At 38.5% G+C, this 22,742-nt stretch overlaps 2 protein-coding genes across 5 annotated transcripts; both read right to left on the bottom strand.

Moving 5' to 3' along the window:
- Positions 1 to 1,234: 1,234 nt before the first annotated feature.
- On the bottom strand, positions 1,235 to 5,927 carry LOC114323742 (uncharacterized). The gene is made up of 4 exons (XM_082923731.1): positions 5,552 to 5,927; positions 3,082 to 5,065; positions 2,412 to 2,994; positions 1,235 to 2,302 (listed from the first exon to the last, which is right to left on the bottom strand). Exons 2-4 carry the CDS (start codon positions 5,059 to 5,061, stop codon positions 1,329 to 1,331), a joined length of 3,537 nt encoding a protein of 1,178 aa, XP_082779857.1. The 5' UTR covers positions 5,062 to 5,065; positions 5,552 to 5,927; the 3' UTR covers positions 1,235 to 1,328.
- Positions 5,928 to 11,391: 5,464 nt separating this feature from the next.
- Positions 11,392 to 22,068, bottom strand: LOC114290727 (uncharacterized). Of its 4 annotated transcripts, none has more exons than XM_082922541.1 (10): positions 21,836 to 22,068; positions 21,580 to 21,688; positions 21,067 to 21,138; positions 20,605 to 20,854; positions 20,257 to 20,372; positions 19,820 to 19,870; positions 18,737 to 18,824; positions 16,042 to 16,113; positions 13,800 to 13,862; positions 11,392 to 12,470 (listed from the first exon to the last, which is right to left on the bottom strand). In XM_082922541.1, the coding sequence occupies exons 4-10, from the start codon at positions 20,809 to 20,811 to the stop codon at positions 12,375 to 12,377; spliced, it is 693 nt and encodes a 230-aa protein (XP_082778667.1). In that variant the 5' UTR covers positions 20,812 to 20,854; positions 21,067 to 21,138; positions 21,580 to 21,688; positions 21,836 to 22,068; the 3' UTR covers positions 11,392 to 12,374. The 4 variants fall into 4 exon arrangements, 3 of the variants coding, with proteins under 3 accessions (XP_082778667.1, XP_082778666.1, XP_082778668.1); XR_014365414.1 differs by adding an exon at positions 14,374 to 14,437 and having other exon boundaries at positions 12,397 to 12,470; positions 21,580 to 22,068; XM_082922540.1 differs by having other exon boundaries at positions 21,580 to 22,068.
- Positions 22,069 to 22,742: the final 674 nt, after the last annotated feature.

Below are 22,742 nucleotides of genomic sequence, written 5' to 3'. Positions count from 1 at the left end.
TATTACTGGCCGACCATGGAGTCAGATGCATCCCATCACGTGAAGAGGTGCCAGACTTGTCAGAAACACGGAAATTTGATCCATGCTCCAGCTGTAGACCTGCATAGTATCCGAACGCCATGGCCGTTCCATACCTGGGCTTTTGATCTAATAGGGCCCATCTCCACATCTTCTAAGGGGTACAAGTGGATTCTCGCAGCCACAGAATTGAGTACAAAGTGGGTCGAAGCAATTCCTCTGAAGAACGCTACGGGGCCTGTAGTTGCGAACTTCATCAAGGAGAATATCATTTGCCGATTTGGAGTACCAAACACCATCCTCTCAGATAACGGCACTCCCTTCATAAACAAATATGTGAAGAGCCTCCTAGAGACTTACCAAGTGAAGCATCACAAATCCACACCCTACTATCCAAAAGGGAACGGGCAAGCGGAAGCCACAAACAAGACACTGATAAGGATTCTGAGCAAGATGATGGATGAGTTTGGGGGGACTTGGTCCGAACAGTTGATAGTAGCCCTATGGGCGTATCGCACTTCGAAGAGAAAGCCAACTCAAGCAGCTCCTTACTCCCTTGTGTATGGGTCCGAGGCAGTGTTACCTATAGAGTTGGAAACGCCATCTGCTCGAATGGCTCTCGCCTCGGGGATGGTATTGGAGCCTCGAACCACCAGATTGGAAGCATTAGAGGAAAAGCATGACAGAGCTGCAAAAGTCATGGAAAGGTATCATGATTCCATCGCCCGAGCCTATAACCAGACTGTGATACCAAGGAAGTTTGAAGAAGGTGATCTAGTATGGAAGATTGTAGACCCAATCATGCGAGGACAGCCTTTACCCAAGTTTTCTCCAAAATGGGAAGGGCCCTACAAGGTGGTTCAGGCAAGCTCAAGCGGGTACTACAAACTTGTAAGGGTTGAAGACGGCTTCCGAACTGGCCCGCTCAATGCAAAGTTTATCAAGCATTACTACCCATAGTTGGACTCATCTATGTTGAAATTCATTTTCACTTTCTTACTTTGTCTAAAGGTTGTATTTCCCTTGCGTTATGAAGAAGCTGGTTTTCTCTATGGTGTATGTTTTATCCCATCACTTACAGTGAATCTATTATGCTTTTGTCAAGAAAGTTGAAGAACTAATGAGAATATTTCAGCTTTTATAAACATGTGCATATGATTGTTCTATCATTCGAAATAAATATTTTATCAAGTAGAATGAGAAAACAATGCGAAAATATCCAAACAACAAAAATTTTGTCATTTCATTGCATTGTCCTAGATAAAACATTTTTATCGAAAGGGGCAAGAAAGTAATGATAAAAAAAAAACTCAATCTTTCCTAAAGACACCCTCGAAGAAGCTGCCCGTCATATCTACATCTGGAGGACAAACAGTAGAGTGTGCCTCTAAAGTCTCCAAGGCCCGAGCATAACCCGACTCAAGTTCACGAAGAGTTGCCTTTATCTCATCTATAGAGGTGCGATAAGAGGCAAGCACAGACATAAGTTCCAGCTGATGACTGGCGTTCGAAGCTATATCCAGGCGCTTCCGAAGCCATGATAAGTCCACTTGGTGACGCTCCATGTCAGAGATCCCCTGATACGCCGTCTCGACTACTTTCCCATTAAGGTCACACAACCGTTGCCTGTCCAAGCTATATAAGATAGTGGCAAAAGACTCGAGAAGAGCAGTCTGAATGAGTGGACACTGGCAAGCAAATGAAGCAAAGGTCTCCGGGTAACTTGAATGCACAAGCTGTAGAACTGAAGCAAACTCAGGAGCTACCCAATAATGGAGAAATGATACTTTGCCAGAAGCTGAAGGAGGAATTGGGGCCGGAAAGCTGCTAGTCTCAGGAATCTCCCCAATGTCTATCGGGTTAGATGAACCACCCGGAGGGGTAACTCCCGGCAGAGGTCCCGAGCCTGAGAATGCCGAACGATAAGGGGAAAGACCAAAAGCATCACTATCAATGTGGAAATCACTAAGATTCAGATCCAAAATATTCGAAGGCACTGGCGATGAAGAACCTCTGGCAGTCGTCTCAAAGGCAGGTGCCCCCCCTTGAGAAGGAGAACCGTGAGGAGTTACAAAGAGAGTCGGAGTAGAGCCCGAGGCAGGTGAAGGCAGGACCCCGGTAGCAGCTAACACTGGAGCAGAGTCCGAGGCAGGTGAAGGCAGGACCCCGGTAGCAGCTAACACTGGAGCAGAGTCCGAGGCAGGTGAAGGCAGGACCCCGGTAGCAGCTAACACTGGAGCAGAGTCTGAGGTAGGTGAAGGCAAGACCCCGTTAGCAGCTAACACTGAAGAAAAGATAAGAAGGCCTTATTAGAGGTAGGGAACAGGAAAGTCATTTAAGTAAAGATTTCTCACAGATATAAGTAAATGACAAACTTCAGAAAGAAAGATTACCAGAGGGAGAATCAATATGCAAAGCAGGGGCAACTGAAGGACTCCTAGCATCAACAAAGTCACTTGGTCGTGTAGAGACCACCTGATCGATCTCAATGTCTGATGAAGCCTGAACAGTAGCAGTCATCCCTGAAGAAGGAAGGAGGGCCGGAGGATGAGAATCACCATAAGTGCCAGAGCGAGTCTCAGAGATCTCTAGCACATCCACCTCCACACCATTCCCAGAGGCGCACCTCATCTCTACATCGCTTCTAGAAGCATGGCCCGCGACATCAATTCCTGTGGCATCAGTCCCTCCAGCAATCTCAACATCAGAACGGTGAGCCCTAATAAACTCGTCACCAAGGTAGTGCTCCTCCTCAGCTACGGTAGGGCGGTGACGACGCGTGCGTGGAATAAGGTCACAAAAATGATCGGAGGACTCAGCCTCATCATCATCGTCATCTATAACTGCTATACGAGGGGTGCGCATCTTCACAAGTCTTGCAGACAAAGGGAGGGTGTCGTCCAAGTCTGAGTCCGGCCTGGGGGAGGCAGCATGGCCAGGAGCCACGGTACTGACAACGTCAACAATCGCAGGATCCTACACAACATGGGCAAATAAAAGTTTTCATTTTAGAAGGTATAGTCGCAAGAAGGAAAGTAACTTCAAATCAAGAATTTCGGGTACCTTATGAAGCCTTTTGGAAAGGCGAGGAGCGGAAGGACTGGCATCAGAAGTCCTCTTGTGAGCCATCTTCTTAAGGCGGGTCGTCCGAGGACCAGAGGCCTTATTCAAAGGGACTGGCTCTGGAGAAGTAATTGCCAAGCTAGAAGCAGATGCCCGAGCAGAAGGGTCAGTTGGAGCAGATGAAGTGAAGAAACCCTCGTACATGTGGTCAGATTTTCGGCTCTCGGGTAGCCGAAGAGAAGAATCCTTCTTATAAATCGGCGGAGGCAAACATACGGTCGGTCTGCTCTGGACAAACGCAATAAACGCATCGATATGCTTCTGCCAATACCGCCTGAAAGAAGGGGTGAAACCCCCTACTCGGCTCAAGCTTGGCATCGTCAAAGAGCCGGATATGGGAAGCACGGTGTGTACAAGCCCGCGACTGAAGCGCCCGTAGCTCTCTGAAAATGATAATAAATGAGGTGCTGGCCCCGGAACACATTGATCAAACCCGAATTGACACGCTACACGGTCAGGCCTATAAACGGCACTATCAACGCCTTCCTCATGCCATACCGGTAATGAACTTGGACGGATCATAATCAGCATATCAACAAAGGGTGCAGGGATGTTCTTCGGCAAAGGAAAGGACGCCGAGCGGGAGGAACCATGATAGATAAGCGGTGTGGCCACACCCACAGGTGGGCATACATACGGCCGTGCCACAAAGCGTCGGGGATCATCCACCAGAGTATTCAAGGATAAGGTGGAAATGGTACGTGACCACCGTGTAATCAACGGCTGGCAAGACTTCGCTTTCTCAAATGTCCGAGACCCATCAGTATCGAGCACGGGGATGCCATCTTTATCCACTATCTCCCGAAGAACTTCCGCCTCAAATACAGTCGGAGCAAGGGCAAATTTTGGGAACCTCTCGAAGAAGAAACATAGCAGGAACTGGCTGTGAATAAAGGAGATAGGCTCATATCGACCCACGGAGCGAACCATATCTCGATGTAGTAGATCCAGCCGATAGTAGAGATTCCCAAGAAATAGTGGAGCCAAAGGGATCCGATCTCCTCTGAAGAGCCTGACTGCCAAGGGGAAGACGAAAGGATTGAGGGAATCCGGAGGTGTGCTCGGAAGAATGAAGAATGAAAGGAAGCAAGCCAGAAATCCCAAGAAATAGAGCCTGGAGCCATACATCGGACCGGCCTCATACTCCCGAGAGTCAGGGTCAGCATCTCTGGCCAAGGGCTGAAGATCTTTGAAGAAGTGGCGGATCCATGCAGTATAGGAGGCACGGTCCGTCCTTACTCGACTAGTCCTCCTCGCTGAACCATCAAAAACGGAACTCCACCGACCACAAGTTTGAAGATTTAGCTTCAGAGATTGGATCAAAGAATCATCTTCGGGGGGTGTCTGCTCAGGGTCGAAGGCATCAGGGCCGGTCACTTCCAGACGCAGCAACATGAACACATCCTCAAGGGTGGGCCCCATCTCGTGCTGGCCAAGTATAAAGGTGTGTGTCTCGGTGCTCCACCGAAGAGCCATGGCTTCCAGGCTAGCATTGTTGCGACGGATGGATAGGGATCGAGATATTTTCACTGGGATCAATAGTCGGGCCTCTTGAAGCCGCTGACAGAAGCTCTTGTCCGAGAGGACATCATCGACCCACTCCCGCCAACCAAAATGAGGGTTTGAGAAGGCCTTGAACTGAGGATAACAGTGTGGAAAGTCCCCCCGCTCAATCCGAAAGCGTAGCACCGAGGAAGGAGAAATGAGGGCCTCATGTCCAGAGTCAGTGTCCTCAGTGAGACATAATGGAGCCGCCCTCGGAGATAGAAGAGAAGTGGTGGAGGTAGCCGCCCGCCAGAAGGGGTCTTTCCGACCAAAATAAGGAGATTTCCTCCACTCAGATGCCGGAGGTACATCCCTCTCTTTCATGAGAGCCGGTTCTGATGACCCCGGAGCTACGGGTTTCTTTTGAGAAGACATATGGCTGAAATAAACAGGTATAAATAGTAAGAAGTTGACCGTATTAAAATTCAGAATATTGGAATTAAAGCAACACATTCGAATGAAATTTCGGCATCAACTATTCGTTTCTCTGAAAGTCCATATTCATAAGCCCAGGATTTTCTCTCTCCATGTCAAAAATGGAGCTCAAATACTAGTCAACAAGTTATATTCGGCCTTTCCTCGGTGATAAAGTTCAACAAATTATGTTCAAGCCAAGCACCTCAATAAGGTTTCAAGTGCTAGTGCATGTTTCCATATGGCCAAAATCACGGTGTTTAAGCTAAAAAAAAATATCATTGGGATTGCCACAAAAATTGAGTCCATATTCAGATTCAGTTTTTTTATTTATTTATTTTATTTTTTATTTTCATCAGATTGCTTGAGCCCTCTACATTGCCATAAAAATATATTTATATATATTTAAATATATTTACATTCGGAAGAGGGGGCCGAATTTCATACTTACAAATTTGGGCAGTTAGAGAGGTGAAGTCTGAAGCCGATACTGGAAATTTAAGCTGAAATCAGAGAGGCTTTACAGACTGTAATCAACAAGACTGGGCTAGGCTTGGCAGGACCACACACGTTGCGTTGAGAGGGCGAACGTGTGTGGTGTGCGTTGGAACCGTCGAAGTCAACAGTGATCGGAACTGGAACCAGTGAGTATGCAAAAACCGAGATTCAAACTCCGAAAAAATAGCGCCGGGCTGTGAGACTAACGAGCTGGATGGTGTTAGGCAAAAAACCACATATCGCGTTGAGTGGGCGACGTGTGGTTCGCGTTGAACAGCCGAAGACGAAGGCAAAGCATCGGGCATCCACTATTTATCTTCCGAGCATCTACAAGATCGACAAGACAATAATTAATTATTCAACATCAAACCTGTATGTATGTCAAAATTATTGTCAAAATTATCGGCACAGGTTCAAGGTTCAATAGCATGGATTCAAGACAACAAAGCCAGATTTCTTCAATAAAATTAGCCTCTGGGATTTTGTTTCAGAGTATCAACTATTAGCCATTAATTAAGATGGCCATTTTCCATGGAATTCTGTTGCTCACAGTCCTATTATTCGTACCGATGGCTGCAGCAGCTACAGTTGGGCTCGGAGGAGGAGCAGAAGAACAAGATCTTGAGTGCTTACCAACAAGGTGCAGAGAGCATCACGGCCCTGAAATCCGATTCCCTTTCAGGCTCATAGGGAAACAGCCCGAGCACTCTGGCTTCAAAACTTCAACTTATCTGCCTCTCCCTTCCCAGAATATCACGGCTGGTACTACGACCTTAGCTTCGTCAATTGTTCCCGGACACAGGATCTAATTTTCGATGGTGTGATTCGGATTGCTTGCCTTAGTGACCAGAGTCACCAAGTTTATGCCATTCAATCTCAGATGAAGCCGGCTTTATCTTGCACAAAGATGTATAGCATCACACAGCGCAGGCCGTAAATCAAGACAGGGCAGAGATGGCGCAAGCCGCATGCACGAGCAGTGGACGAGCGAGGCCGGAACCAGCAGTGATGTCGCAGCGGAGTTGGTGACCACACACGACGCGTTGAAAGGGCGACGTGTGTGGTTGGCACTGGAGCAAGCAGCGGCGTCGGCGTCGGTGCTGGTCAGTTGAAGAAGACAATGGCAGTAGAACCACGGAAGAGTCTGGTGTGGGCTTGACAACGTTGTCACGACACCGATGATAGCCGAGGGTGTAGCCGCCAATGGTGTGCAAAATAACGATGAACAGACGAAGCAGGAGCTTGGTCGAAGTTGGCGCAAGTTGATGGCTGGGTTGCGACGCCAGGACAAGTCAGTGACGGATCTGTGGTGTCTGTAACAGTCAGAGCTGGGTCTTCAATGACGACGGCGGCGACGGGACTGGAAGTTGCAATGGAGGTCTGTGCAAATGGCAACAGTGTTGGTTTGTTGAAGAAGAAGAACACGGCGGTGACCTCTGGCAGTGCAGAAACGAAGTTTTCTTGAGGATGAAGTTGGGTCTCTCGATATAGAGAGAGAGGGAGAGAGAAGGCTGAAATGGGTGTGGCGGCTGTGCAAAGTTTGTAAGGATTAGGGTTTTGGCACTTTCCTTAAATAAAAAAAAAGAGCATTATCCGTGTGTGCCAAACAACAAAGGCACGTGTGAGCCTTAAAAAAAAAAAAAAAAAAAAAAAAAAAAAAAAAAAAAATCGGTGGGCCATAGTACAAAAAAATAAAATTTTTGCTTGTCAATTTTTTCTGTAAATTGAAGTGCGTCATCAACTTTATCCATAGGCTCTGTCGTGACAAAACGTTTTTTTTTGGGGAACGTGATGCGAAACAGGGTCGAAGAAATGACCGTATGCATGTCTGAGAAATTTAAAATTTCTCATACACGCAAGGGGCAAATGTAAGAGGGGCTAATTTGAGCCCACTAAATTATTTAAGCCCAATAGCCCAAGATTAGTGGGCCCGAATTTATCGCAAGTCCAAGAATCGGTGGGCCCAGATTTATCGCCATCAAACGGATTGAATCGCTCTAAGCCTCGAAAGGGTTCGGATCCACGAACCTAGAGACTTACTCGGGCCCGGACTCGAAAGGGTATTAAGCAAGCCTAGAGATCCGAGGCACTCGGACTCGAAAGGATTCGGATCCACGAATCTAGAGATCCGAAGTACTTGGCTTCGAACGGATTCAGACGCAATCTAGAAGTCGCTCCGTTAATGAGTCCCAGAACACTTGCGGGCTCGGAGCTTTCCGGGGTCTACGTACCAGAACCATGGGCGTAATGGAGTCCGAACAAAGGACCCGATCCCGAAGACGGTGAGTGGAGATAAATTCACTCTTCGGTTAAACTAGCCTATACCCGGGTCGAGGTGGCACGACCCCGGGGGGTCCATGAGACTCGGCAATATTTTGCGGCAGGACGTCCTCTGGGACTACCCCTGACCCTTTGGGATGATTGGGGATCATTGGTTAGGTGTGGCTAAGAAGAAGGGTTCGCCGAGGGATTGATCTCCTCTTCGGGGTTTTCTCATCCTCGGAGAAGTCACCTCCTCGGAGAGGTCACCTCCTCGGAGAGATCACCTCCTCGGAGGGGTCACCTCCTCGGACAAGGTGGTTAGAGAGAATATCCCCCATGTGCCTTGCACATGGGCTCCATCCTACATCATGAGGTGCCTATAAATAGCACCCACCCATAGCTTTACAAGGGATGGATTTTGGAGATTTTTAACTCTTGGGAAAGAACTAATTTCCCTTCTCCATTACCAACCTTGAGAGCGAAAGTGGGAGATCAATGGGAGAGCCTTGCCATTATTCTATTCTCTAGCCATTTTGCCTTCTTCTTCACCCAATCTCTTATCTCCATCATCTCCTTTGTTGTTGTGTTCCCAAGTTGAGATTATTGAAGAATCTAAGTCTCTCATCATATTCTAGAGAATTCGAAGTTGTTCTTCAAGGATCTTTGAAGATCTTCGAATTTTCCAACTCTTTTCTTGAACCCTCTCCTACACAAACGAACCCTCAGTCAAATTGATGAAAGTCTATTTGGGTAATTGATACTTGGCCCTTATTTTTTTGGGATTATTATTTTCAACATTGGAAATCTCAAACTGACAGGATGCCCCAATTTCCGAGCTTGTTCACGGGAAACCCCCACAATATATAACGTGCAGTGAGAAAAAAATATGAGTACATACCCAAAGCTCAATTTTAGAAATTGGTTAAAATTTAATTTTTTAATTTTATTTAAAATATATATAAAAATATAAGAAGATATAATTTAAAATAAATTAAAAGTCAATTTTTAATTTTTAATTTTTAATCAACTTTCTCAATTAAACCTCAATCCTAAAAGCGAAGAAAGCCTAAAAGCAATTCTTCAAGCCACAAAGGCCAGTTGGCAATAGATCGCCCTGATCCGGGCTCGTGAAGAGTAATAAAAAAAAAAATTAAAGATACCCTTTTAAAAGAAAGATCTGCAAGAAATGAAAATAGTTGGATTAAGCTTTAATCTGATGAATGAGAATATGTGTCAGAAAATTTAGAGATATAGACTGCGCCTGGTAGACAATAACGCCGTCCAATCAAAATCATCTTACGGCTATGATACCTAGCAAGTTGGCCACAAGCATCTGACGTGATCTTAGCCATTCATACAATAAGGATCTAATGGTCAAAGGAATCAGCAACTTGGCAACTAGATTAGTGATTGCCAGACAAAGACAAAGCCCTCCAATCAAATGATAAATGAACGAACAAGATTTAAGCCAAATAACTATAAGAGGGTCATTAGGTAAAGTACTAAGGGCCAGGCAACAGGTAACTCAAAAATATTTTTTTCAATTCAAAACTATATATTTCATTATATTCGATCAATATATTGACTTGATCATCAAAGAGCCTCCCAATCAAACCTAGTCGAGTGTGATCACTGGCATTTGGTTTCTCTTGAAAAACTCAAAGGGCAGGACACATCATCTTGCTTTCCCTGTAGAGATAATTTCACCTTTTACATAAGGGTTCAACTTTTCTCTAGTCCGAAAACGAACTGGAAGGTCCTATTGAGTCGCAGTGGGCCTGACTTCGGGCCTATTTCGCTAATCCAAACTGTCAATGTGTATAGCTCAATGAGTATATCAATCATGCAAAAAATCACATTGATTGAATATCGATAGTCACTTAATCAACTTGTATTTATGTTTGCGATTTATTTTTTTAAAATCATAATTGTCATTGAAACAAATATAATCTGATTAAATAGTTATTGATATATGATCAATGTAATTTTTCGTAGGAATTATGTACTCAACGAGCTTTACACATTAAACAGTTTAAATTATCGAAATGGGTCCAGAATCGGGCTCATCATTGGCCATCAATATTGTCCAGTCTAATTTTAGACTGGAGAAAAGATGCGGGCAATATATAACTAGATTTTGTTTTCATATAAATACGTGATTCATGTATATCTTTCCATCCATAGGGGTGTGGACAATATGTATTTTTATGATATATATTTATATATTTTTGTAATAAATATTACATACTTTTTTTTATAGAGTTTTGATCATTTGTAATTTAAAAATAAAATTATCTAATTTTGTAACAATATTAAATATTTTTTAGCTCAACAAAAATTATCAACTTATATATACTTACATAAAACGAGAGGCATGAATTGAGCTCATCATATGCAAAATAAAACACTAGTTTCATTATTATGGGAAATAAAATTTTCTTCCATCTTAGTAAATGTGATGAAGTTTATGTTAATTAGATGTAAATTATATACCTCTTGGTATAAATAAATCAAAATATTGTCATATTATAATTCAATTTCTGCTATTGAAGAATGAATAGGGTTTGACTTCTTGCACTTGCAGTCATGAACGAATGATGACTGGACCTAAAAAATTTAGGACCAACCCTTTAGCAAAGCTATATATTTGTTTAGTTGGGCTAAAAAATTGCTAGCCCCTTTACAAAATGTCCAGCACATATGATTGAGTTAATGGGAAAATATATATATATATATATATATTCCCAACAACTTGTGCAAATGCAACTAAAAAATAACTCTTTATTTTTTATTAGTTAAGGTACCAAAATACTACACTATTTATTTTATATAATCACTTTATTTTTTTATCCATGCACTTTAACAGTATTCTTTATTTTACCTATTCATTATACAAATTGTTAATTTAAATAGCTTCTAAAGACTTTTCAAATATAACTAGTTTGATGGCGAAATGTTAAAATAGTTTCCACATATCACCTGTCATATTACGAACTATGGAATCATAAATTTACTTAAGTTTTCTATTTATTTAATTTGTTTCTATTTTTTTTTTCAAAAATTAATTTGGTAAAAAAAAAATTAATAAGTTATTATATTTTCATATAGTGTTCTTTTTTCTTTTTCTTCTTTTTTTTTTTTTTTTTGGGAGAAAGTTTCAAGTAACATTCTCTAGCTCTGCAAGAAAATCAATGCGACCAAAGTTTTAAATAACCGTTACAATTGCAAGTGCAACATTTTTATTTATTTATTTATTTTTAAATTTTTTTTGCACAACTTCACTAAAACTTATTGATATGTATGCTTTTATTTTATTTTCAAATCACATTGGTTAATATTTAAAATAGTTTTGGCACTACAACAATTAACACTTTTAGCAACAAAAAAATTGGTCGCTAAAAGTCTATTTTTGGTCGGCAAAAGTTATTCACGACCAATTTTTTTGGTCGCTAGTTTGGTCGCCAATTGAGGGTCGGCAAAAGTAATTCGCGACCAAAATTTTCGTTGGTCGGCAAAAGTTTGATTTGCCGACTAAATTTTTGGTCGCTAAATATTTAATTACCGCGACTAATTCATTTTGTCGCTAAAACATTTTGGTCGCGAAAAGTCATATTTTGCCGACCAAATTTCTTAGCCGCCAATTGACACATTTCGCGACCAAAAAGTTTGGTCGCCAATTGTGACATTTCGCGACCAAAAATTTTGGTCGCCAACTGTGACATTGTGCGACCAAAATTAGTTTGGTCGCCAATTGTTACTTTTCGCGACCAAAACTGTTGGTCAGCAAAAGTGAGTTTCCACGACCAACAAAATTTTTGGTCGGCAATAGATGTATTTTTTGCGACCAAAACTCTTGGTCGGCAATTGTCATTTTTTGCGAAAAAAAATAATTTATTTGTCGCGACTAATAAATTGATCGCCAAAGCAGGAAAACAATACACCTGTAATATTTAGCGAATTCATAATCAAAATAGGACGAATTCATAATCAAAACAGGTCTTATTATAAAATTTCTATATCCAAGTTTCAACACATAACTCAGCAGCAGCAACATTGATTCCAAAAACAAGGAACAATTCACAAAACCCTATTCTAAACCCCAAAAAATAAAAAACAATTCATTCCAACAAAAATTTAACATAATTAGCATCAATTTCAAAAAAAAAAGAACATCTGGTGTTAACAAGGTTGAGTATTGTTGAGTATTGTTGTTCTTTTTTAGGATTTATTTCATTTAATCCCTGCACTCAAAATGTGCAAGAATCATGAATATACTAATCAGAACAACAAACCCAATTGCAATTAGAGCAAAAGGAAGCTGCCATTACTGTGAATCCAAATTTGATTCAATTAGAAAATCCAATTCAACCCAAATACAACAGTTCCCAATTTTAAGGAGATTACACAATAATTAATTTTAAAGTCACTTACCAATAGATCCTAAGTTTGGTCAGTTGATATCAACGGTGGAACTTCCTCCTCCTTAGGCTCAGGCTCAGTCTCCTGTTGTGTATCTACCAATGTTTCTTTATCTTCAGCTTCTTCAACTTCTTGTTGTTCACTTTCTTCAAGGCAGCTTGCACAGGTTCTTCACTTGTCTCCTCATACTCCTATATTGTTGTTAACAACCGAATCAACACAAATATTCCACAAATAAACAATGTCAATACCCTGCTCATTCTGACATCAACATTCAACTTACGCAAAATTTACAAATCAACCATACAAACTAGGCCTCATTTTAACACAAATACTTTGGACTAGGAAGGACAAGCAAAAAAAATATTACAAATTGGTCAATAACATATTGTAAACAACTGTGCTTCATGATACCCACATCCATGGTAGCAAACAAAAAATTCCGAACACATGTGCCGGCACTTGAAATATTGGAACATTATATGTTGTGATGTAGTTTTATGTAAAAATAAAGTAAAACTAACAGAATTACATTACATAGTGCTTGAACTAACAATTTGCCAACAAATTCTACCAGTTGATGTCTGAACATTGAAATATCATAGGAAATCAAACCTAAATGCTCAGTTTATTTTGCAAGTTTATTATTAATTTGGGTCACTCTAATCTAAGATCTTAACAAAACATGAAATAGTTCATATTCATCTAATGCAAGGTGGATATACAAGAGACCAACACATTTTAAAATAATGAAGACCTTGACAAAGCTAACATATAAAAGTCAAGTTGACTACTTTTTGGTCACATAAATCAATGAATTATATAAAAAAAATAAAAAATAAAAATAAAAATCAAACAAAATATTTTCAAGGATCATAGAAATCTAAGTTTGGCTTAGGCAGTTAGGAAACCAATCACATATCAATAAAGAATCACCATGAAGATTGATAAAAAATTATAACTCGGCAACTAACATTAGTAAGATAAAATAAAAAAATAAAAAAGCCCCATTTGCTAGAGCTAAAATGGTTCCAACTTTCAAGACAAATTGATTTCCTTTACTCTTATTTCTCAAAGAATCAATATATGAAAAGACCTAGAAGACACTAAACATTCAAAATAAACTTTCTATTTTCAGATTATGAAAATTGAAAACAAACCAAGTTGAGTATCAAACCTTCCTTCATTTATGGAATTTTAAGATATACACCAAGTAATAATTTATTCCCATGGTATGTAGGGGGTTGCATTAACATGTTTAGACTTTAGATAGCGCCAGGAAAAGTTTGATGATCTATTCTGACATTTTCACATTGTCATTTAGTTATATATAACAACCCTTAAAAGAATAACAAAAAATAAAGTGAGAAATATAAAATGCACCTAAAAGAGAGGGCCAAAATGAAAGTGATGACTGGAACAAGATTGGTCATGGCAGTAGCAAAGGTTGTTAAGGTTAAAACCATACTACCCATGTCAGATTACCGTAATTGCTTTATTAGAGAATAAATGCAGCTTACCCAAGTAATCCACAAAGAAATGCTTGGCAAGCTGCTACCCATGTCAGCTTTGACATGCTTTTCCTGTAATAAAAAAATTCAAATAACTGTCAAAATGAAATTTTAAATCAATCCATTACCCACCCATATATATATATATATATGAATTGTAGATAATCTCAACACCTATATTTGTCCTCTTATTATATTTTTCTTCCCTAGACCACTGATATTTCCTATTCTTGAGATGAATTGTCAAGGAGCCCAGAGAAATAGGAATATGACTAAACTACTTTCTCACCCAAAAAATTAAACCAAACAAACAATTTTTCAAGAACACATGATATCAAAAATTTCCTGCTTCATCATCATTAAATAGGCCAATGTACAATAGAATTTATTACTCTAAATATTGTCTCACATATACTGTAATTTAGTTGACAGTATGTAAAGACCAAAAGCTAAGCTCATGAGCTTCCTGATTTACAAAATCATTACTTCACTCAGGTATGCATAAGAAATAAAAGAAGGTTCTAGCCATATCTTTATATACAAGTTTGAAGCAATTAAAGAATGCAAAAGAAACACTATGCACCTGCAAGAATGGCTTTGAAAGTGTTGCAACAAGAAGTTTACTAAGAATCTGCAAGACTTGATTTCTGATATACTATGATTAGAAACCCATCAAAAGTAAAACCACATGCTTGAAAAATAATGATAGCATTTATTATTCTTCTGAACTTCTCGTCTCACATCCATATGACCTATTCCTGTACAGTTGGCATGGAGATATGAATTATATTTACTGATAGCATTTTTGCATAAACTTCAAAGTGATGCTCTTAATAATCCTCGTGCATGCTCTGCTTTTAATGGAATCTCTTCCCCATAAACTACCAAACATTACTAATACATCCCCCCTCCTCTTTAATATCTCTATATGGCAAAAGGTTGACCAATGATAATTTAAGATTGAAATTTTGGGTGATTAATTTAATTATTGTCATCATCATCATTGGTAGGTAAAATTGGCTCTCATTTTCTTGAGAACCTCTACCTACCTTATGTGCTCTATGCAAAGTAGTATCATGCAGTGTTTTTAAAGGCTCAAAGCGCACCAAGGCACTGAAGGTCTCTTGGGGCCTAGGCACAAGGCGCAATGTGAGGCGCGGGCTTTATTGAAGCAAGGCACATAGTCTTACTAAAAAATAGATAAACTAACATAGACTAATGATTTATACTAGTACTAAGACAATTTTTTTTAAAAAATAAAATAAAATAATAATAATAATAATAAACAAAGACATATAATTGCAAACAAAAGACATATAATTGCAAAAAATTAAAAAAATAAAAATAAAAAATATAGACAAGCATGGAACAAAAAAAAAAAACAGAGAAGGTGAAGAAGAAGAAGACTGCTGCTATTCTCATTTTTGCATTATTCCATGTAATAGAGAAGAAGAAGAAAAAGAAGAACAAAGAGCAAAGAAGAAGAAGCAGGGGGAAAAAAAAAACCAGAGAGCAAAAACGAAGAAGAAGAAGAAGAAGAAGAAGAAGAAGAGAGAGAGAGAGACTCGAAGTTGAAGAAGCAAAAAAAAAAAAAAAAAAAGAGCAACCAGCGAAGAAGAAAAAAAAAAAATATATATATATATATAGCAACTCAAAGAAGCAACTTGAAGAAGGGGAAGGAGAAAAAAAAAATACCTAGCAACCAGCGAAGGAAGAAGAAGAAAACAAAAGGTCGAATCGAATACCCAGCAACCAGCGAAGAAGAAGAGGAGGAGGAGCAGAAGAAGAAGAACAAGAACTTACCTCAATCGAAGTCGATAGAGACAAGCCCAGAGGAAGAGACGACACAGATTTCTTCGATAGATTAGGGATTTGAGTCGACTAATTTGGGTTGAGTTGCTTTGTATGAGTTATAATCCTATGTGGTTGGAACCTTTCGAACACAGATCAAAGCCGTTAGATCAGAATCATAAACAACAACAAAAAAGCCCTCTTAGGCTCGCGCCTTGCGCCTTTCAACGCCTGGCCAAGGCGCGCAACTTATTAAAAGCGCCTCGCTTGGGTCCCTTCAGGCGCACTGCTTGCGCCTTGCGCCTTTCACAACACCGTGCAATGTTATGAGTTTTTGTTTTTGCATCTGATTTCTTTAATCAAATCTCAAAGCATAGTGAAAATTCTCATAATTTTTTCAAAATTTCCCACATATGTAAGTATCATGAACATCCATTTCTATCTCTGCCTCAGACCTTACTTGCAAATCATAATACTCCAAAGCTTTACTCCAATTTCCCTCGTGTTCAAAGGTAACGATTTGCGAGGTTAACTGTAAATGTCATCAGAAATAAATAAATTAATTAATAACATGATAATTTAATTTATTCAGTTAAAATATTGTGTATCTATGCATACAGTATGTATTTATCTTTCAGATGGTCAAACCAAATTGCAACAATGCAGCAAAACACTGTAATATTGTATACGAATATCATACTCGGTGAGAGATGATCAAACAGGTTACTCAGCTAACTACTAACATGGTTGGAGGAGAATTCAAGTTAGTCAGTAGATGAACTGCGGAAACACATAGGGCATGTTTGAGTCCAAAAATTATTACACCGAAACTACAGTTCTTCTTTCCAAGCCAGTAGGAAAATAGCTGTCATTATGGGGCAGAGATTTTAGCTCTTCTGAAAGGCTTTGGAGGCCTTTTCTATGATTCCAGTTACGTTGTGGGTTAGGGTGCGCAAAAAACCCACCAAACTTCCCAAACCACTCCACCACCTGTGGTTTGAGAGTGTTGGTGGGTTGAGCTGGGTTGGGTGGGTTCCACACTAATTTTATGTGGGTTGGGTTGGGTTATGTGCAATTCAAAATCTTCAACCCACCAATACTTACATATAAATTAAATACCTCAACTCTAAATAGATATTCTCATTTTTTGACTCTCCACACTCCTCATTGCCCATGCTTCTCTCTGCCACTTCTTGAACACAAATATATTATCAAGCAGTTCTTTTATTTTGATTTTGTAGCTCATAAATATAGTATAAGGTTCTATATTACTTTAGAATCTATTCACATAATATGTCAGAATTTACAACTTGCCAACCTGTTCAACACGTCAGTTTTAGGCCTGGTTTGGCATGACCTATATAATCCATCTTTTTATCTTTTTTCCATCACATCACCTCTCTACTTTTCTGCACATCTTTTCGTAAAAAGACAAAAAGTACACTTTTTTAGGACACCCCAAACCAACCCTTAGTCATGTGGCTTGGTGGTGGGTTATGAAATTGTCAACCCGCTGAGGGCAGTTTGGTTGTTGAGATTATTTCTCCCAAACCGCCCAAACTGATCTGCCCACACCCCTAGTGGGTTAGGTGAGATTTTGATCACATGCCTCTCAGAATGACACTCATTTTATGAAAGAAATATTGGACACGGTTTCCACTCTTGATGAGGCTGATACTAGGTTGGCATAGGGAGGTTGAAGTGGCTGCCAACAACTTGTCCAAAAAGGGTGATTTTGTTAAGAGTAAGGGGAACCTTACTATCCATGACGGGACTTGGGGCTATTCTTTCATAGTTTTACTCTTCATTTGATTTTATTCAGTTATTTCTTTGGAAGGGGGAACTATTATGTGCAATTATACAATTTCTTGTTAACAGATATATCATCCTTGTGCATGCTTACTTCCAAAACTTCAACCAAATTTTATTGTGTCTTATTAAAAAAAATAATAATAAATAAACAAATAGAGGGTGTGTTTGGTTTGCTTTTGAGAGAGTGATTTTCAAAAAAAAAAATATTTGAGGAGAGAGTCTAGAAATTTTTTTGATTTGTTTGGTTGTATATTTTGAGAGTAGTTTTGGAATTTGGGAGTTCGGGATGATTTGATATTTTATTGTAATTGAGTAGATGTGTGAGAGAAAAAGTGATTGAGAAGGAGAGAGAAAAGAGAAAAAGTGATTGATTGATGTGTAAGAGAGAGAAAAATGATTTTGGAAATTTTTTGAGAAAAATCACAAACCAAACAAAATTTTGAAAAAAAATTTCAACAATAACTCTCCCAAAAGCAAACCAAACAAGCCCAGAATCTCTGTACTTATTGGCCTACTCTAAATACTTGGGAGAGGGCTTTGTTGAGTGGTCATCTAAGCTCCTCATGTCAACCCAAACCTCAACTAATCAAAGGTACACATATTGATAAATCTATTCCAACATATTGATAAAAAAATAATTACCCTAACCAGGACAACAAATCTGTGTATTATCATGATGCAGGAAATTTGAATAAGGAAAATAGGAGGACACAGACTTCTGTATGGCCTAAACAAAGATTATGTACAAGCCTGAGTGCAGACCCTAATAAATAACCATCTTCCTCTCCCAAACAAAGTGTTCACCTACATCCAAGTGACAACAGGAGACCATATGCTTTCCTCAGTGTCTAAAGTAGAGAAATGTGAGTATAGAAGTGATCAGAGCATAAGAACCCAAGAAGTAACAGTGACGCAGGGGATTTTGAAATAGAATAAGACCTAGAGATCACAAGAGATGTAAACCAGATAAAATTATTCAAGTTATGAATAAAAAACAAAGAAGCAATGACAAGTGGACGAGTAATAGCCATTCACAAATTATTATAAGAAAGACTGCACGCAAATCTGTAGGAATTAAAATAAGAAAATAGAAAGATAAAAGCTTAGTTTCCATATCTTCTATTCATTACCAGTTAAACAACAAAGTTCATGTCCCTTATAGATTTTTTTGAAGTTGCAGGCCGAGGGATTTACAAACTAAATCAGGATTCAATCTGAATCACAGAATCTGATTACTGCTCCATGCACAAATCATCAACTTGATCAACAATATGAAGTACATTACTAAACTTTACAACATAAAGGATCGTAACTTCTATATATTATATAGTTTACTGACTAACCTTGTGTGACTGGATAATCCCATACAGGCTGTCCAGTTCATTGATTTGAGTGACTGCTGAGACTAATATTTCAATGTGGTGTGGAAGCTGGCAACAAAAGAAGGGAATGAGAATGTAATTCAGGTTCAGTTGTTTGTTGAATCAGTTAGCCTCAGTTTGTTCTAGTCTGGTCTGGTGTGATGATGCAAACTCAATTTCCAAATTAAACTACTAATCCAGTCTAGTTGTAGGGTATTGGTGGCTCCAACACTGCTTTGAACCCCCACCCCCACCACACCACACCACTTACAAAAAGCAATAGAGGAGGTTATTTGGTGGTCTCACCACATTGCTACTATGGTTCAAAAAACTAACAAAAATAAAAGTGATAGGGTTCAACTATTTATTTTAAACTAACAAAAATCCCAAGTTAGAGTGCCACATGCCAAATCAATTAATGAGGATTCATCCATTCTGTGCTAAAAAACACAATTTAGGACAGACAAATCAATTAGGTTGGATAACTTGTTATAGTTTCCATGGAGAGCAAAGCTAGACGAGCAAGTGACAGAAAGGCAAAGTTGAAGGTACCAGCTCTTAGGTTTTGCTGGCATAGAGGCTGCATTCCTTCCACTACACTCCTAAATGTGAAGTCATACCTTTGTTTACCCAGAATAAGTGACATTCGAAACTTTGATCGCCAGTGTCATTAAGTCTAACCTTTTAAACCTTTGTTAACACTTAAGATGAGAACAAGTGTAGTTTTCATTTTTTTTTCCAACTCTTTCTTGTTCTCCATGGATATATATATATATATATATACACACTTCTCCAATTGTGCTCAAGTCAAAATTTTTTTTTACAAAATCAAAACCTCATCATACTTGACCATAGAATAGAGAAACAACAGATATCAAACACTACTCATGAATAGAAACACCAGGAAAAAAAAATTGTAAATGCAAGAATGTGAATTAGATCAAACAAAATCCTTTTCATGGACACATCCAAATGGGTCTGAAATAGTAACAGACAATACCATGCCAAAACAATAAAAATTACACCAATAAACTGTTTGAATCAATGAAAAGTTGAATAATTATCATATAGTCATAAATGAAATGCTTTGCAAAAAACATCACAAGTTGATCAAACCTGCATCAGGAACACATGTAGCTAAGGATGAGAATTTGGGTCAACTGTATCAGGAACCATTAGGTATGTTAACCTCAAAGTGTTTTCACGCAGCTTTTTTGGTCAAATCTATCATCCTAGCACGCAGGAAATTCAGAAAGGCAGCAAAGATGAGATGTTTTGAAGCAAATTCACACAGGATGATGTGAAAATTCTTAAATGAAGAAACCGTATAGACACATTTTAACCTCTTTGGGGTTAATGATCTATTTTCAATGAATTCATATTTAAGTTCTAAACCTGTTTGCTTCCAACAAGAAAGAAATTTGACTGAAAAATTTAAAATTCTGAAATACTGATGACAAATTGAGTAAAATGATATCAGTGAACTAGTTTTCAGAGGTTACTTCATATTAGGAAGATCAACGAGCAATTGTAGGGCACCAGAATCCCCACAGGCCTCCCATGTTACAGCTCGAACTTCTCCATCAGATGGTTGCTTCTCTCCATCAGAACTAACAAGCTTCAAAGAAAAAACAAAAGAATTGATTAGGATTCAACAACAAAGAAATTAAATAACTAAAGCAAACGAATTATAAAAGTAACTAATAAGAACCCCTTTATCAAAGAAATGTTCACATCCAACCAACTGAATACAAGAAATTACTGAGACACAACTGAATACAAAAAGCAAAAGGCAACATAAACATTCAACCATAGATGAGAATAGGTACTGCTTAAGAAACCATACACACCTCTTGCAGCAATGATGAAACTTGATAAATTTCATCTTCCTGCTTGGCTATTGTCCTCAAGGTAGTTAAGAAATCTTCAGGGAAAACAAGCTTTTTTACGTGAGAAGGCATCTTGCGCTGCCCACACCAACTATAGTTGCAAAATTGATCAGTGGTGCATTTATCATTGCTTTCTTTTTGTGGTGAGGATGGTGGAAAAAAAACCATGATCCAGCAAGCTTCTAGGTAAAAGACACCTCAGTTCAGCCTTCTGCAAAAACAATCAAGTTTCTTAATGAAGCAAATATTCATATGTACAAACAGATATATACACATAATATGTTGATGCATTAACATACTCATATACAAAACTTGCTTCACTTTACTATAGGAATCAAAATAATCCTCAAAAAGGCATATATTATTGAAAAAATTACAAAATAAAAATACAGAGAATAAGTTAAGATTGTTTAAACAGCTGACCTGTGCTTCAAGAAGCCGCACTTTGGATTCAGAAAAGGGGACACTCTGAATAGCCTGTAAAGGATAATGAACCTGTAGTTCATTTATGTCAATAAGATTTAAATCAACTAATTATAAGTCAAAAATAAAGTAACAGTTTACACAAATAAATAAATAAATAATACATCTGAGATATAAATAAATAAATAAATAAGTCAAAAATCCTTCTGATCTCCGTAGCAAATTAGAACAAACCCATCAAACTTTTCAGTGTTTTAATCAGAAAAAAAAAGGGGTAGCAAATTAGAACAAACCCATCAAACTTTTCAATGTTTTAATCAGAAAAAAATCAAAAAAAAATTCAAAATTTACAGTACCTTTTGGGAAAAACACAACAGATTTGTTCTTTTGAAGAAGCTTTCTATCAAAACCACCTTCATATTTCTAGTATTATTTTCTATCATTCTTTCTTATGAACTAAACAGAAAATCATATACATATATAGAAGAGTAAGAGCATATATGTATATGTTACCAAGTGAAGTTCCATCAAAGCCATAGAGCTCATTCATTATCGTCGACTTCCCTACCCTAGGCAGTCCGATCACCCCAATCACCGTGAAATCAGTATTATCCGTCAGAAACTATAATCAATCTCAAATTTCTCAGATTTTTACAGAAATATAAAACCCTAGAATTGGAAAGAGAACTATTAGTCTCTGAAGTAACCTAGCCAGTCTCTATACATTCAGATGAGTTGAGAGAGAGAGAGAGAGAGAGAGAGAGATTACGGGAAGGATGCGATCGGTGTGGAAGTTCCAGGAATCAGAAATTAGGTTGAGAGAAGCGACAGAGGGGAGAGAGAAAGAGTTGGATGTGTTGGGTTCACTGTGTAGATCGTCGGATGGTAGGGTAAAGAAACAGAGAGAGAGAGAGAGAGAGAGAAAGAGTCTCTGCGTGTGTGTTGTTGGGTTTGTTTGTTGGGTCTGTCAAGAAATTAGGGCAAAATCTAAAGAAAAGGGGCCTGAGGTAGTGAGGCGTAAGGAAAAATTGAAAAATATATATATATATATATATATATTTTCCCCCTTCATCTTTCAAATTTTTTCCCAAATTTTTGGCGACTAAACTCTTAAATTAGTCGCAAAAACAAGTTATTTCGCCGACAAATTATTTTAGTCGCTAAATCTCAATCAACGGCGACTAAAATATTAGTCGCTAAAAGTAGTAATTTGGCGACTACTTTTTTTTGGTTGCTGAAAATAAATTTTTCGCGACTAAATTTTTGGTCGCCAAAAAATATGTGACCTTCCGCGACCAAATTTGTAGTTGGTTGGCAAAAGTATACCACTTTCTGCGACCAACATATTTTTTGGTCGCCAAAATATAACCTTCTGCGACAAATAATATTTGGTCGTCAAAAATAATGATCATTCGCGACTAATTAATATTTGGTCGCCAAATGTCATTTTTTTGCGACCAAAATTTTTTTGGTCGGCAAAAGTGGTCGCAAAATGTGTAAATTCTTGTAGCGTGGAGAATTTAGTATATTCTTTTTTTTAACATGATGTAATACATGTTTTAAATTTTATACTATTTTCAGGTTACTATGAAGAGAGATTTGACAATTTTTTTAAAACATTTAATGATTTCATTTGTAATAAGTTCATAATGCTGTTTTTTATTTTGTTATTAATA

This window comes from Camellia sinensis, chromosome 4 (genome assembly GCF_055761805.1).
Source record: "Camellia sinensis isolate YWXY chromosome 4, ASM5576180v1, whole genome shotgun sequence".
NCBI lineage: Eukaryota > Viridiplantae > Streptophyta > Magnoliopsida > Ericales > Theaceae > Camellia > Camellia sinensis.
This window is presented reverse-complemented; position numbering and strand designations above follow the sequence as displayed.